The following is a 15,510-nucleotide window of genomic DNA, read 5'->3' on the forward strand; positions in this document are numbered from 1 at the left end:
GAAGCCTGAGCAAAGTGGGACTGGCACATAGCCTATTTGATCACAGACCATCCATCCTGCCTCTCTAAAATCCACTTGCCTCAGGGCAACAATATCCCAAACTCTCTTCTTTTCTTCCCAATAATTTTTGGAAATTATTAGAATGTAAAAACATCATTTGAGCTCTTATGAAAAGAGCCAATATCTTGTCCCTATTCTCACAGGCTCTTTCACAGACCTGTTTCTCACACATTAAAGAAAACCAAGTTGATAAAAGACTTCTCTTTTTTCAGGTTCCTCCTCTCCCCAGCCATTGCTGTTCCAGCACTGGGACCATTGGCACGGAACAGGGACAAACAGAGATGAAGAGAAAGGGATAATTTAGTATCATGAAACTGTCATTCATAGTTTCTATGTCTTTGGGCAACTTACTTAGGCTCTTTGAGTCTTCATTTTGTTAACTGTCATTGGGATTATAACCCCAAAGATATATACAGGATCTTACACAATACCTGAAGGAAAGATACTACTCAATAAATTATGGTTATTTAAGAGAGACAGTGATAGAAAAATGTCGTTTGGCCAAAATGTGGATATCTGGCAGGGCTGAGAGAGTTGACCGTGGAGGAGCTGTCTTACTGATGGGAAGAAGGTTAGAAGGGAAAGTCACCTTGTTGATGGAACTGAGCAGAGTTAAGACATCATCTTTCTTCATGGTGACTTCTCGATTGCTGCGGGCCTGGAAGTCATATAAAGCCACAACCCTCTGTTCTCGAGCAGCTCCCTCCACTGGCACAGCCTGTTGTTGCTGAACAAGAGCAGGAAGCAGATCATGTCAGTCACCCGCTGGAAACACGTCTCTATTCAACCCCAGAGTGGGGAGAGCCTCGGGCTGGACCCTCCCACACGGCTGCGGCAAGGGGGAGATTGCAGTATGCCATTCTCAGACACACCGCTCCACCCTGACCCTCGAGGGCACATGCAGGCCAGGAAACAGGAGCACAGAATGAGCAAGGGAGGATGTAGTTGGTCAGAAACATAGTGAGTGCGCTAAGCCACCAGTTTGTAAAGCAGGTAATAGAGGATTATACGCACCAACATTTCAGAAGACTGTTCGAGAAAGTGAAAGACCCACTATCTCTCATCACCTTCTGTATTTCCCAGGCCTCCACTGACAACCCTTCCAACCCCTTCACCCTTAAATTATTACGTCAACAAAATGTGGGCCTTTTTTTTTTTTTAGAGATGGGTGACCTAGAGCACAGGAAAGGCCACAGAATTGTAAAAACTGACACTGTAAACTGAGATCAAAGATCTTGACTCTCTCTTTAACAAGCAACCTGCTCTCCAAGGTGTAGCCTTCTCTGATTTATGCTTTCTGCAAATATCATACTTCTGAGAGAATGAACAGAATACAACACGACTTTGTAAGTGGTGGCCCACCGCTGTTTCGGATCAGATTGGAAGATGTGTGCCTCCCGTTACAGACCCTTCTGATGTTATATCCTTTGAGTATCTGTTTCCTCAACACGCACAATGCAAACACCATCTGTTCTTGTTTAGGCTCCACCGTGCAGGCTGAGGAAGGCACGGCACACAGGCTCCACACACACATGGTGACCTGCAACATCCCGCCCACGTCTGCTGTCTACTCCCAGGTGTGAAAGAGCTTCTCCTTAGAAAGGCTGTACCAGCTGTCTCTCTTTTTCCCTCTGCTACCGCAAGGGGGCGCCCACGTCATTTAGGGGGTCCCAGCTTTGCCCCAATTCAGGACAAGCTCTCAGCGTGGGCTCAGGCTCCCGGCCATCCTCACCTTCTCCAGCATTTGCATTACCCATTTCCCAAATACACCTGATTATTCTGTGCTTTGGTGCCTTTGCTCTCATAGGTTATTGATTAGAAAAGCCCTTCTCCTTGTCTACACAGTAAACCACTTTAAAAAAAAATAACTCAGATAAAGTGGTTCACCTTAGCTGTGAGAATCTTCCTACTTTCCAACATTCTTATTTCAGGTGAGGGGAACACTCCTTCCCCTGAGACCCTTTCTCCTGTCCATATATCTATCATATGCACCTATTTGCTGAACTTTCTGATCTCTAGTAGACTGGAATTTTCCTGCAGTCAGGATTATTTTTTATTCAAGGTTGCGTAAGGTCGACATTTAATAAGTATATAAAAAAAGACCAAGAAGGAAGACAAGGAATCAGGAAGGACTATAAGAAGGAGAGGTGTATATAGAGGGGTCTAGAAAGAAATAGGAATGGGGGCGCCTGGGTGGCTCAGTCGTTAAGCATTTGCCTTCGGCTCAGGTCATTATCACAGGGTCCTGGGATCAAGCCCCACGTCGGGCTCCTGGCTCTGCGGGAAGCCTGCTTCTCACTCTCCCACTCCCCCTGCTTGTGTTCCTTCTCTCGCTGTGTCTCTGTCAAATAAATAAAATCTTTTAAAAAAAAAAAAGAAATAGAAATGGAAATATAAAAGGAAGGAAGATGGAAAGTGAGAGCATATCAATGAGCACGTGATCGCACTCACCAAGAACCGCCTGTGAACTAAATCTCGGTAAATGCTAAAAAGAAGCTACCATTCCTGCTTATAAGGCCCGTAGAACTTAATATTTCCTTTGCAATTGTTTCCTGGGTTATTAGAAGTAAAAGCCAGTAGTAAAGACAATCCCATTTCTTCTGGCGAGGAGTGTGGCTCCTGGCATCTCTACGCCTTCTCACCTGGCAAGCCACTGCCTGGTCCCGCAGGGCTTGCATGCTGTTCCCAAACGCACTCAGGTCCACCAGGAAGGCCTCATGCTTCTTCAGAAGAGCCTGGATTTGTTGATGAAGGATCATTAGAATTGAATACAGGAAGAGCACTAAGCATTCCTGGGGGTCATTCAGCTATTATTTTGGGTTATATCAATTGTCCTTATTCTGGGTAAGAGACAATTTCCATCTATAATAAAGAGGGTTTGTTGTTGTTGTTGTTGTTTAACTCTAAATTTGCAAGTATCAGGAAAATAGGAGTTAAATGATCAACAATTTCAATATATTCAATACATTTGCTTTAATTAAAATGAAGTCACAATTGCACAAGTGTTTTATCGACACACACCACAGCTAGAAGAGGATGTTGTTAATGATGTATTTTGTGGTATTAAACACTAGCATAACTTTAGATTCCCACTGCAATTATTTTTAGCGCTGAAGGTTTGTTAAATACTATGCCAGCTTATCACGACACAATGAACAAAACAAGAAGTGGACATAGAGGGTAACTATGACCTTTGAGGTTCTTGTTCCAACATGTCTGCCTAATTTTATGTCAATAAAGTAATTAAACTGTATACATCTTAGAACCGTGGTTGGTCTGTGAAATCCCAAGGTTATTCTGGGAAATTTAGGATGGGACCAAGACAGGCATGGATCTCTGGTCATGCTTTTTTGGGTTTAGATAATCTTTAAGGAATCTATGAATCTCTGTGGGATCAGGAAAATGTAGTGTGTCTTTTAGGATTTGTGTCAACTCTGAGGTTATCCCAACCAAGGAAAGGCCAAAGGTTATCACTCTGGAAACACCCAAATAATCTCACAAAGCCTATAGCTGTCCCACAGTCTAATTTGATACCATTTGGTGAGTACTAGACAATGTTTACCCCCAAGCCCACCTTACCCCAGCTGCTTCTTCATCAGCCCCATAGTTAGTGTTGTCTACAATAGGTTCCTTCTCTTGAATCCATGCTTCTGCTTCATGCAGGTCAGCCAGATACTGCTGGAACTGGACATTGGCTTCAAGATCATTCTGCCGTCTGGCAGCCCGAGCCTGGAGAGACTCCATATTGTCATTCAAACTCTTGACTCTAGAGGCCACATCTTCTGCAGCAAAGTGCCCTATGGAGGAGTTATAGAAAGGGTGAGTATTACCCTCATTAACATCACTATCTTTTAATCCTCTGGTGACCTGGGAGAGAGAAAGGGAGGTATGAGGCTGCTGCTTTATGTTGTCAGTGTAGCAATTTACCTAAATTCCTGGGAGTTAGAATGTCATGAGATGGAACATCGGTAGGTGCTCACAGAGGATGAGTGTGTATGTGTGGTGGTGAAGGGGGTGGTATAGTCTGTGGTAAACTGACTTGAAAACAGAATACCTAGGTGCGGGTCCTGCCCAGGATTCCAAAAACATGTATTCTCTAGAGTAAACAGAAAATCCAGCTGATCGCCAATTCCGCCCAGAAGGGATTTATCACCACAGGACCTGTTCTCACAGGTCCTAGAAAACAGGACAGACTGCAACATATGACAATGTTCAGACCACAGGCAGAGGATTGTGACTCCTCAGAGAAGGGAAAGAAATGAGATGTGCCCCCATGTGCAGGGCAGTCTCTGGACTATAGGGCTGGGGGTGATGTCACACAGAACCGGCTGTCACACTGAGCTGAGCAGGCAGAGTGAGCCAGGGCAGGTAGGAACACCCGAGCTCGAGGAGCAGGGGGCTGAGGAAGCGCACCACACACAGAGCCTCAGAGATGTGTGGGGGGTGCCCTCATATGTTTGAGACTTGCACGCACATGTCAGGAGACTCCTCGAGGTGAGGACAAGGGGATGGAAAAGCTGGAGGCCCAAATCCTAAGACTCACATAGGGCTGTGGGTAGTTAACATCAGCTCCCACCAAAGTGGACCAGAAGAATTACACCTCAGTATTGAACCCATCACTAAATCAGTTCCGGCTTAAGAGTGTTCCCTGGAGGTTCCAAGAGGTTCGCCAAGCTCAACACACAAAGAAAACTGCACCAAGTAATATTGTAATAAAATTTCTGAAAACCAGTGATAAAAAGCTTAAAAGAGGGGGGTGGAGCAAGATGGCGGAGGAGTAGGAGACCTGGATTTCATCTCTTCTCAGGAATTCAGCTGGATAGGGATCAAACCATTCGAACACCTACAAACCCAACAGGAGATCGAAGAAAGGAATAGCAACAACTCTCTGAACAGAAAAGCGACCACTTTCTGGAAGGTAGGACATGCAGAGAAGTGAATCCGAGGTGATATTCGGGAGGATAGACGGCGGGGGAGGGGCCTCCGTCGGCCGCTTCTGGCAAGTGATAGAGCCGCGGAGCACAAAATCGGAACTTTTAAAAGTCTGCTCCACTGGGCGCCTGGGTGGCTCAGTTGGTTAAGCGACTGCCTTCGGCTCAGGTCATGATCCTGGAGTCCCGGGATCGAGTCCCGCATCGGGCTCCCTGCTCGGCAGGGAGTCTGCTTCTCCCTCTGACCCTCCTCCCTCTCATGCTCTCTGTATCTCATTCTCTCTGTCTCAAATAAATAAATAAAAAAATCTTTAAAAAAAAAAAAAAAGTCTGCTCCACTGAGGGACGTCACTCTGGTGGCTAAGCGGGGGGTGGAACCCTCCGGGACAGTGTGGTCTCAGGACCCTCGGGGTCACAGGAAGACCGGGGGTGCCTGAGGGCGGCAGAGCTCCCAGGTAACGGAGCAAGGAAGCCGGCTGCAGAGGCGGAGCCCAGGCGCGGGCTCTCAGCTCGGGGTGGCCATAAACCGTGATCCGGGGCACAGTCGGGCCACTGCTCCTCCAGCAGGGACCCAACAAGCGGCAGATCCGGGGAGACTCACCTTCCTCCCCTGGGAGGAGCCACGCGGGAGTGCACCACAGGGATCTGCTGGGTTTGGAGACTCCACCCGGGGTCCGGTGCCAGAGATAGAAACGCGCGGTCACAGGCCGGGTGAGCACGGAGTGCGGCTGGAGACCGGGGAGACGGGAGTGACTGAGGGCTTTTCTCTGGGGGCTCACTGAGGAGCGGGGCCCCGAGTTCTCGGCTCCTCCGGGGCGGATATTGGGAGGCCGCCATTTTCACTCGGCCTCCAAAGCTGCACGGAAAGCTTGCAGGGAACAAAAGCTCCCGAGAGCAAACCCGAGCAGATTACTTAGCCTGGACCGGCAAGGGTGGGGCAATTCCGCCTCCAGCAGAGACATTTGGAAACCACGGCAACAGGCCCCTCCCCCAGAAGATCAGCGAGAACAGCCAGCCAAGACCAAGTTTACTGATCAATGAGAACGGCAGAACTCCAGCGCTAGGGGAATACTGCACATAGAATTCTTGGCTTTTTTACCATGATTCTGTAGTCTTTCAAAGGTAATTTTTTTTAACTTTTTCTTTTTTTTTGAATTTTTCTTTTTCCCTTTTTCAACCAACATCTTATCAATCCCTTTTTTTAAAAAAAAATTTTTATTTTTCATTTTTAGAGTCATATTCTATCCCTTCATAGTAGTTACCCGTATTTTTGGCTTATATATATAAGTTGTTCTCTCTTTAAAATTTTGAGATAGTTTCTTCTAACAGATTAAAATATACCCTAAATCTCTAGTATGTGGTGTTTTCTATTCCCCTGCCTGATCACATCCTCTCCCTTTTTTTTTCTTTTTTTAAATCCTTTTCTTTCTTTTTTCAAACAACTTCTTATCAATTCCTTTTATAAAATTTTTTATAATTTCCATCTTTACAGTCATATTCCATCCCTTCATCATATCAACCCTTATTTTTGTACAAATATAAGTTTTTCTTTCTTTAAAATTTTGGGAGGCACTTTCTTCTAAAAGACCAAAATACACCCCAAATCTAGTGTGTGGCACCGATCTATATACCAGCCTGATCATATTTGATCACATTCTGGTTTTTTGTTGTTGTTGTTGTTTTGTTTTGTTTGTTTTTGTTTTTATCTTTATCTTTTTCTTTTTTTTCTTTCTCTTTTTTCTCTCTTTCCCTTTCTTTTCCCACTGCTTCAGGGCTTTTCTGATTTGTTTAAAGTATATTTTCTGGGGACGTTGTTACTCTGCTAGCATTTTGTTCTGTCATTAATCTATTCTCCTCTGCACAAAATGACAAGACGGAAAAAATCACCTCAACAAAAAGAACAAGAGGTAGTACTGACTGCCAGGGACCTACTCAATACGGACATTAGTACGATGTCAGATCTAGAGTTCAGAATCATCACTTTAAAGATACTAGCTGGGCTTGAAAAAAATATGGAAGTTATTAGAGAAACCCTTTCTGGAGAAGTAAAAGAACTAAAATCCAACCAAGTAGAAATCAAAAAGGCTATTAATGAGGTGCAATCAAAAATGGGGGTGCTAACTGCTAGAATAAATGAGGCAGAAGAGAGAATCAGTAATATAGAAGATGAAATGATGGAAAATAAAGAAGCTAAGAAAAAGAGAGATAAACAACTACTGGATCACGAGGGCAGAATTCGAGAGATAAGCGATACCATAAGACGAAACAACATTAGAATAATTGGGATCCCAGAAGAAGAAGAAAGAGAGAGAGGGGCAGAAGGTATAATGGAGCAAATTATAGCAGAGAACTTCCCTAATTTGGGGAAGGAAACAGGCATGAAAATCCAGGAAGCACAGAGAACCCCTCTCAAAATCAATAAAAATAGGTCAACACCCCGACATCTAATAGTAGAACTTACGAGTCTCATAGACAAAGAGAAAATCCTGAAAGCAGCTCGGGAGAAGAGATATGTAACCTACAAGGGTAGAAACATTAGATTGGCAACAGACCTATCCACAGAGACCTGGCAGGCCAGAAAGGACTGGCAGGATATATTCAGAGCACTAAATGAGAAAAATATGCAGCCAAGAATACTATATCCAGCTAGGCTGTCATTGAAAATTGAAGGAGAGATAAAAAGCTTCCAGGACAAACAAAAACTAAAGGAATTTGCAAACACAAAACCAGCCCTACAAGAAATATTGAAAGGGGTCCTCTAAGCAAAGAGAGAGCCTAAAAGCAACATAGACCAGAAAGGAACACAGACAATATACGGTAACAGTCACCTTACAGGCAATACAATGGCACTAAATTCCTATCTTTCAATAGTTACCCTGAATGTAAATGGGCTCAATGCCCCAATCAAAAGACACAGGCTATCAGACTGGATTAAAAAACAAGACCCATCGATATGCTGTCTGCAAGAGACTCATTTTCGACCCAAAGACAGCCCCAGATTGAAAGTGAGGGGGTGGAAAACCATTTACCATGCTAATGGACACCAAAAGAAAGCTGGGGTGGCAATCCTTATATCAGACAAATTAGATTTTAAATGAAAGACTGTAATAAGAGATGAGGAAGGACATTATATCCTACTTAAAGGATCTATCCAACAAGAAGATCTAACAATTGTAAATATCTATGCCCCTAACATGGGAGCGGCCAATTATATAAGGCAATTAATAACAAAAGCAAAGAAACACATCGACAACAATACAATAATAGTGGGGGACTTTAACACCCCCCTCACTGAAATGGACAGATCATCTAAGCAAAAGATCAACAAGGAAATAAAGACTTTAAATGACACACTGGACCAAATGGACTCCACAGACATATTCAGAACATTCCATCCCAAAGCAACGGAATACACATTCTTCTCTAGTGCCCATGGAACATTCTCCAGAATAGATCACATCCTAGGTCACAAATCAGGTCTCAACCAGTACCAAAAGATTGGGATCATTCCCTGCCTATTTTCAGACCACAGTGCTTTGAAACTAGAACTCAATCACAAGAGGAAAGTCGGAAAGAACTCAAATACATGGAGGCTAATGAGCATCCTACTGAAGAATGAATGGGTCAACCAGGAAATTAAAGAAGAATTTAAAAAATACATGGAAACCAATGAAAATGAAAACACAACTGTTCAAAATCTTTGGGATGCAGCAAAGGCAGTCCTAAGAGGAAAGTATATAGCAATACAAGCCTTTCTCAAGAAGCAAGAAAGGTCTCAAGTACACTACTTAACCCTACACCTAAAGGAGCTGGAGAAAGAACAGCAAATAAAGCCTAAACCCAGCAGGAGAAGAGAAATCATAAAGATCAGAGCAGAAATCAATGAAATAGAAACTAAAAGAACAGTAGAACAGATCAACGAAACTAGGAGCTGGTTCTTTGAAAGAATTAACAAGATTGATAAACCCCTGGCCAGACTTATCCAAAAGAAAAGAGAAATGACCCAAATCAACAAAATCATGAATGAAAGAGGAGAGATCACAACCAACACCAAAGAAATACAAACAATTATAAGAATATATTATGAGCAACTCTATGCCAGCAAATTCGATAACCTGGAAGAAATGGAGGCATTCCTAGAGATGTATCAACTACCAAAACTGAACCAGGAAGAAATAGAAAACCTGAACAGACCTATAACCACTAAGGAAATGGAAGCAGTCATCAAAAATCTCCCAAAAAACAAAAGCCCAGGGCCAGATGGCTTCCCAGGGGAATTCTACCAAACATTTCAAGAAGAATTAATACCTATTCTTCTGAAACTGTTCCAAAAAATAGAAATGGAAGGAAAACTTCCAAACTCGTTTTATGAGGCCACCATTACCTTGATCTCAAAACCAGACAAAGACACCATCTAAAAGGAGAATTACAGACCAATATCCCTGATGAACATGGATGCAAAAATTCTCACAAAAATACTAGCCAATAGGATCCAACAGTACATTAAAAGGATTATTCACCATGACCAAGTGGGATTTATCCCTGGGCTGTAAGGTTGGTTCAACATCTGCAAATCAATCAATGTGATACAATACATTAACAAAAGAAAGAACAAGAATCATATGATCCTCTCAATAGATGCAGAAAAAGCTTTTGACAAAGTACAGCATCCTTTCTTGATCAAAACTCTTCAGAGTATAGGAATCGAGGGTACATACCTCAATATCATAAAAGCCATCTCTGAAAAACCTACAGCGAATATCATTCTCAATGGGGAAAAACCGAGAGCTTTCCCCCTAAGGTCAGGAACACGGCAGGGATGTCCACTATCACCACTGCTATTCAACATAGTACTAGAAGTCCTAGCCACAGCAATCAGACAACAAAAAGAAATCAAAGGCATTCAAATTGGCAAAGAAGAAGTCAAACTCTCACTCTTTGCAGATGATATGATACTTTATGTGGAAAACCCAAAAGACTCCACCCCAAAACTGCTAGAACTCATACAGGAATTCAGTAAAGTGGCAGGATAGAAAATCAATGCACAGAAGTCAGTGGCATTCCTATACACCAACAACAAGACAGAAGAAAGAGAAATTAAGGAGTCGATCCCATTTACAATTGCACCCAAAACCATAAGATACCTAGGAATAAATCTAACCAAAGAGACAAAGGATCTTTATTCAGAAAACTATAGAATACTCATGAAAGAAATTGAGGAAGACACAAAGAAATGGAAAAACGTTCCATGCTCATGGATTGGAAGAACAAATATTGTGAAGATGTCAATGCTACCTAGAGCAATCTACACATTCAATGCAATCCCCATCAAAATACCATCCACTTTTTTTCAAAGAAATGGACCAAATAATCCTAAAATTTGTATGGAACCAGAAAAGACCCCGCATAGCCAGAGGAATGTTGAAAAAGAAAAGCAAAGCCAGTGGCATCACAATGCCTGACTTCAAGCTCTATTACAAAGCTGTCATCATCAAGACAGCATGGTACTGGCACAAAAACAGACACATAGATCAATGGAACAGAATAGAGAGCCCAGAAATGGACCCTCAACTCTATGGTCAACTCATCTTTGACAAAGCAGGAAAGAATGTCCAATGGAACAAAGACAGTCTCTTCAACAAATGGTGTTGGGAAAATTGGACAGCCACATGCAGAAGAATGAAACTGGACCATTTCCTTCCACCACACACAAAAATAGACTCCAAATGGTTGAAAGACCTCAATGTGAGACAGGAGTCCATCAAAATCCTAAAGGAGAACACAGACAGCAACCTCTTCGACCTCAGCCGAAGCAACTTCTTCCTAGAAACATCGCCAAAGGCAAGGGAAGCAAGGGCAAAAATGAACTATTGGGACTTCATCAAGATAAAAAGCTTTTGCAAAGCAAAGGAAACAGTCAACAAAACCAAAAGACAACTGACAGAATGGGAGAAGATATTTGCAAATGACATATCAGATAAAGGGCTAGTATCCAAAATCTATAAAGAACTCATCAAACTCAACACCCAAAGAACAAAGAATCCAATCAAGAAATGGGCAGAAGACATGAACAGACATTTTTCCAAAGAAGACATCCAAATGGCCAGCAGACACATGAAAAAGTGCTCAATATCGCTCGGCATCAGGGAAATCCAAATCAAAACCTCAATGAGATACCACCTCACACCAGTCAGAATGGCTAATATTAACAAGTCAGGAAAGGACAGATGTTGGCGGGGATGCGGAGAAAGGGGAACCCTCCTACACTGTTGGTGGGAATGCAAGCTGGTGCAGCCACTCTGGAAAACTATATGGAGGTTCCTCAAAAAGTTGAAAATAGAGCTACCATAAGACCCAGCAATTGCACTACTGGGTATTTACCCCAAAGATACAAATGTAGGGATCCGAAGGGGTACGTGCACCCCGATGTTTATAGCAGCAATGTCCACAATAGCCAAACTGTGGAAAGAGTCAAGTTGTCCATCGACAGATGAATGGATAAAGAAGAGGTGGTATATATATACAATGGAATATTATGCAGCCATCAAAAGGAATGAGATCTTGCCATTTGCAACGACGTGGATGGAACTGGAGGGTATTATGTTGAGTGAAATAAGTCAAACAGAGAAAGACATGTATCATATGATCTCACTGATATGAGGAATTCTTAATCTCAGGAAACAAACTGAGGGTTGCTGGAGTGGGGGGTGGGGTGGGAGGGAGGGGGTGAGTGGGTGATAGACACTGGGGAGGGTATGTGCTCTGGTAAGCGCTGTGAATTGTGCAAGACTGTTGAATCTCAGATCTGTACCTCTGAAACAAATAATGCAATATATGTTAAGGAAAAAAAAAAAGAAGGAGAAGATAGCAGGAGGGGAAGAATGAAGGGGGGGAAATCAGAGGGGGACACGAACCATGAGAGATAATGGATTCTGAAAAACAAACAGGATTCTAGAGGGGAGGGGGGTGGGAGGATGGGTTAGCCTGGTGGTGGGTATTGAGGAGGGCACATTCTGCATGGAGCACTGGGTGTTATGCACAAACAATGAATCATGGAACATTTAATCTAAAACTAATGATGTAATGTATGGGGATTAACATAAGAATAAAAAAAAAAGCTTAAAAGAGTAACAGAGGAAAGAGATACATTACACATGGAGGAGCAGAGATAGGAGTGAGAGCAGACTTCACATCAGAAACCCCACAAGTCAAGAGACAATGTAACAGCATTTTTAATGTCCAGAAAGAGAGAAACTATCAATCAAAAATTTACGTCTACTAAAAATGTGTTTCAAAAATGAAGTCTTTAGACCAACAACACTTAGAGGATTTATGGTTAGCAGACCTGCACTACAAGAGCTATTAGGGAAAACTCTCCATGTAGAAGAAAAATTATGAGGTCAAAATATCAATGTAGTCAAAGGGACAAAGAAGAGAAATACGTGAATATATGTGAATAAATATAAAAGGGTTTTTTCCTCCATTCTTAATCTCAAAGCTAATTGACTGGTAAGGCAAAATTAGTAGCAATGCACAGTGGGGTTTATAACATATGTAAAATTAAAATGTGAGACATCAATACACAAAGGAGAAAATAGGAGAAATGGAAACATACTGCTTAAGGAACTTATTCTACACATGAAATAGTATGATTTTATAAAGTCAGAATGTGATGCATTAAAGATGTATACTTAAATCCTAGAACAGTGGCTCTTAAATTTTTGCTCCCAGAATCCCCTTATAACTTTTTTATTCATTTCAAGTTTTTATTTAAATTCCAGTTAGTTAACACACATGGTAAAATTGGTTTCACGTGTAGAATTTAGTGGTTCATCACTTACATATAACACTTAGTGCTCATCACAAGTGCCCTCCTTAATACACATCACCCATCTAGCCCATCCCCCACCCACTTCTCTCCATCAACCCTTAGTTTGTTTTCTATAGTTAAGAATCCCCTTATAATTTTAAAAATTATTGGGGACCCTTAAGAGCTTGTGCTCATATGGTGATATCTATTAATAATCACCATATCAGAAATCAAAACAAAATTTTAAAACAAAAGAATATCTAAGTATATATTCTATTAACCACTAGAGCAAAGGCATTATCAAACATCATGCAGAAAATTTCACTGTGCACTTACAAAAGAATGAATATGAAAAAGGCAAATAATGTCTTAGCATCAATATGAAACCCACAAAACGATAGAGAATTACTACTCTAGAATAAACACATACGCACACATCTCCCACACACATGTACCCCACAGAACTATAGCTAACAAATATGGAGATAAAATGGAATCATAATAAATACATAATCCAAAGAAAGTGGAAACTGATAGAGAAAGAAAAATGAATAGCAAGATGCTAGATTTAAGCTTAACCATATTGATAATTGCTTTAAATGTAAATGGTCTAAACAATCCCATTAAAAGGGAGAGATTACCCGACTGCCTAACATAAAAGCAAAGCCTAACTATATGCTTTCTATAAGAAATCTGCTTTAAACATAAAGAAACAGAGTACAAGCAAAAAGATGGAGAAACATATATTGTGCAAACATGAATCAAAGACAGCTGTTGTGGCTGTATTAAAGTTGCACCAAGTAGCCTTCAGGGTATGACCAGGGATAAAGAGGAATATACATCATAATGTTAAAATTTTAATTCATTAAGAAGACACAACAAACCTAAATATATACGCACACAATAACATAGTTTCAAAATACATGAAACAAAAACTGATAGAATTGAAAGAAATAGATGAAATCCACAATTACAATTAAAGATTTCAAGAAAAAAATAAGATGAATCACTATAGTAAAATAGCAACTAGTTATAGTACAATAAACATTTTTAGGTTTGAATCCCTAAGTTGAGAACTGAATTTTTGCTCAGCAATGTGAATTTTAAACTATACTTTTGATAGCTGGAAGCTGGTGGGCAAAAATTTCTTCTTCTTCTTCTTCTTCTTTTATTTTTTTTGGCAACATATTATTCTTGAATCAGGAAGGGATGATCTGGTGTAATCTATGTTGCTTATAGCATACCAGGAATTTGATGTTTGGTTTTGAACATCATATTTAAGCAGTAGGGGTTTCTGAAGATGAGAAGCCAAGAGGAGAGATACTGAGACTACATAAATAAGGAATTTAAAGAAATGGTGCTATTACAGAATACACATTCTTCTCTAGTGCCCATGGAACATTTTCCAGAATAGATCACATCCTAGGTCCCAAATCAGGTCTCAACTGGTACCAAAAGATTGGGATCATTCCCTGCATATTTTCAGACCACAATGCTTTGAAACTAGAGCTCAATCACAAGAGGAAAGTCAGAAAGAACTCAAATACATGGAGGCCAAAGAGCATCCTACTAAAGAATGAATGGGTCAACCAGCAAATTAAAGAAGAATTTAAAAAAATTCATAGAAACCAATGAAAATGAAAACACAACTGTTCAAAATCTTTGGGATACAGCAAAGGCAGTCCTAAGAGGAAAATATATAGCAATACAAGCCTTTCTCAAGAAACAAGAAAGGTCTCAAATACACAACCTAACCCTACACCTAAAGGGCTGGAGAGAGAACAGCAAATAAAGCCTAAACCCAGCAGGAGAAGGGAAATAATAAAGATCAGAGCAGAAATCAATGAAATAGAAACCAAAAGAACAGTAGAACAGATCAACAAACTAGGAGCTGGTTCTTTGAAAGAATTAATAAGATTGATAACCCCTTGGCCAGACTTATCAAAAGAAAAGAGAAATGACCCAAATAAATAAAATCATGAATGAAAGAGGAGAGATCACAACCAACACCAAAGAAATACAATTATAAGAACACATTACAAGCAACTATATGCCAGCAAATCAGACAATCTGGAAGAAATGGATGCATTCCTAGAGATATATCAACTACCAAAACTGAACCAGGAAGAAATAGAAAACCTGAACAGATCTATAACCACTAAGGAAATTGAAGCCGTAATCAAAATCTCCCAACAAGCAAAAGCCCAGGGCCAGTTTGCTTCCCAGGAGAATTCTACCAAACATTTAAAGAAGAATTAATACCTGTTCTTCAGAAACTGTTCCAAAAAATAGAAATGGAAGGAAAACTTCCAAACTCGTTTTATGACACCACCATTATCCCAAAACCAGACAAAGACCCCATCAAAAAGGAGAATTACAGACCAATATCCCTGATGAACATGGATGCAAAAATTCTCACCAAAATATTAGCCAATGGGATCCAACAGTACATTAAAAGGATTATTCACACAACCAAGTGGGATTTATTCCTGGGCTGCAAGGTTGGTTTAACATCAACAAATCAATCAATGTGATACAATACATTAATAAAAGAAAGAACAAGAACCATATAAACTTCTCAATAGATGCAGAAAAAACATTTGACAAAGTACAGCATCCTTTCTTGATCAAAACCCTTCAGAGTATAGGGATAGATGGTACATACCTAAATATCATAAAAGCCATCTATGAAAAACCTACAGCGAATAT

At 40.9% G+C, this 15,510-nt stretch overlaps 1 protein-coding gene across 1 annotated transcript in view; it reads right to left on the reverse strand.

Annotated features, from left to right (window-relative positions):
- The window catches only part of SPTA1 (spectrin alpha, erythrocytic 1), a 76,268-nt gene that overhangs the window by 36,482 nt on the left and 24,276 nt on the right, over window positions 1-15,510 (reverse strand). The window contains exons 18-20 of the mRNA XM_021681938.1: window positions 3,640-3,857; window positions 2,703-2,795; window positions 650-787 (exon numbers count right to left, since the gene is read on the reverse strand). Of these exons, the coding sequence (XP_021537613.1) occupies window positions 650-787; window positions 2,703-2,795; window positions 3,640-3,857 (449 nt within the window). The remainder of the gene's footprint in view (window positions 1-649; window positions 788-2,702; window positions 2,796-3,639; window positions 3,858-15,510) is intronic.

Source organism: Neomonachus schauinslandi, chromosome 6, assembly GCF_002201575.2.
Source record: "Neomonachus schauinslandi chromosome 6, ASM220157v2, whole genome shotgun sequence".
Lineage (NCBI taxonomy): Eukaryota > Metazoa > Chordata > Mammalia > Carnivora > Phocidae > Neomonachus > Neomonachus schauinslandi.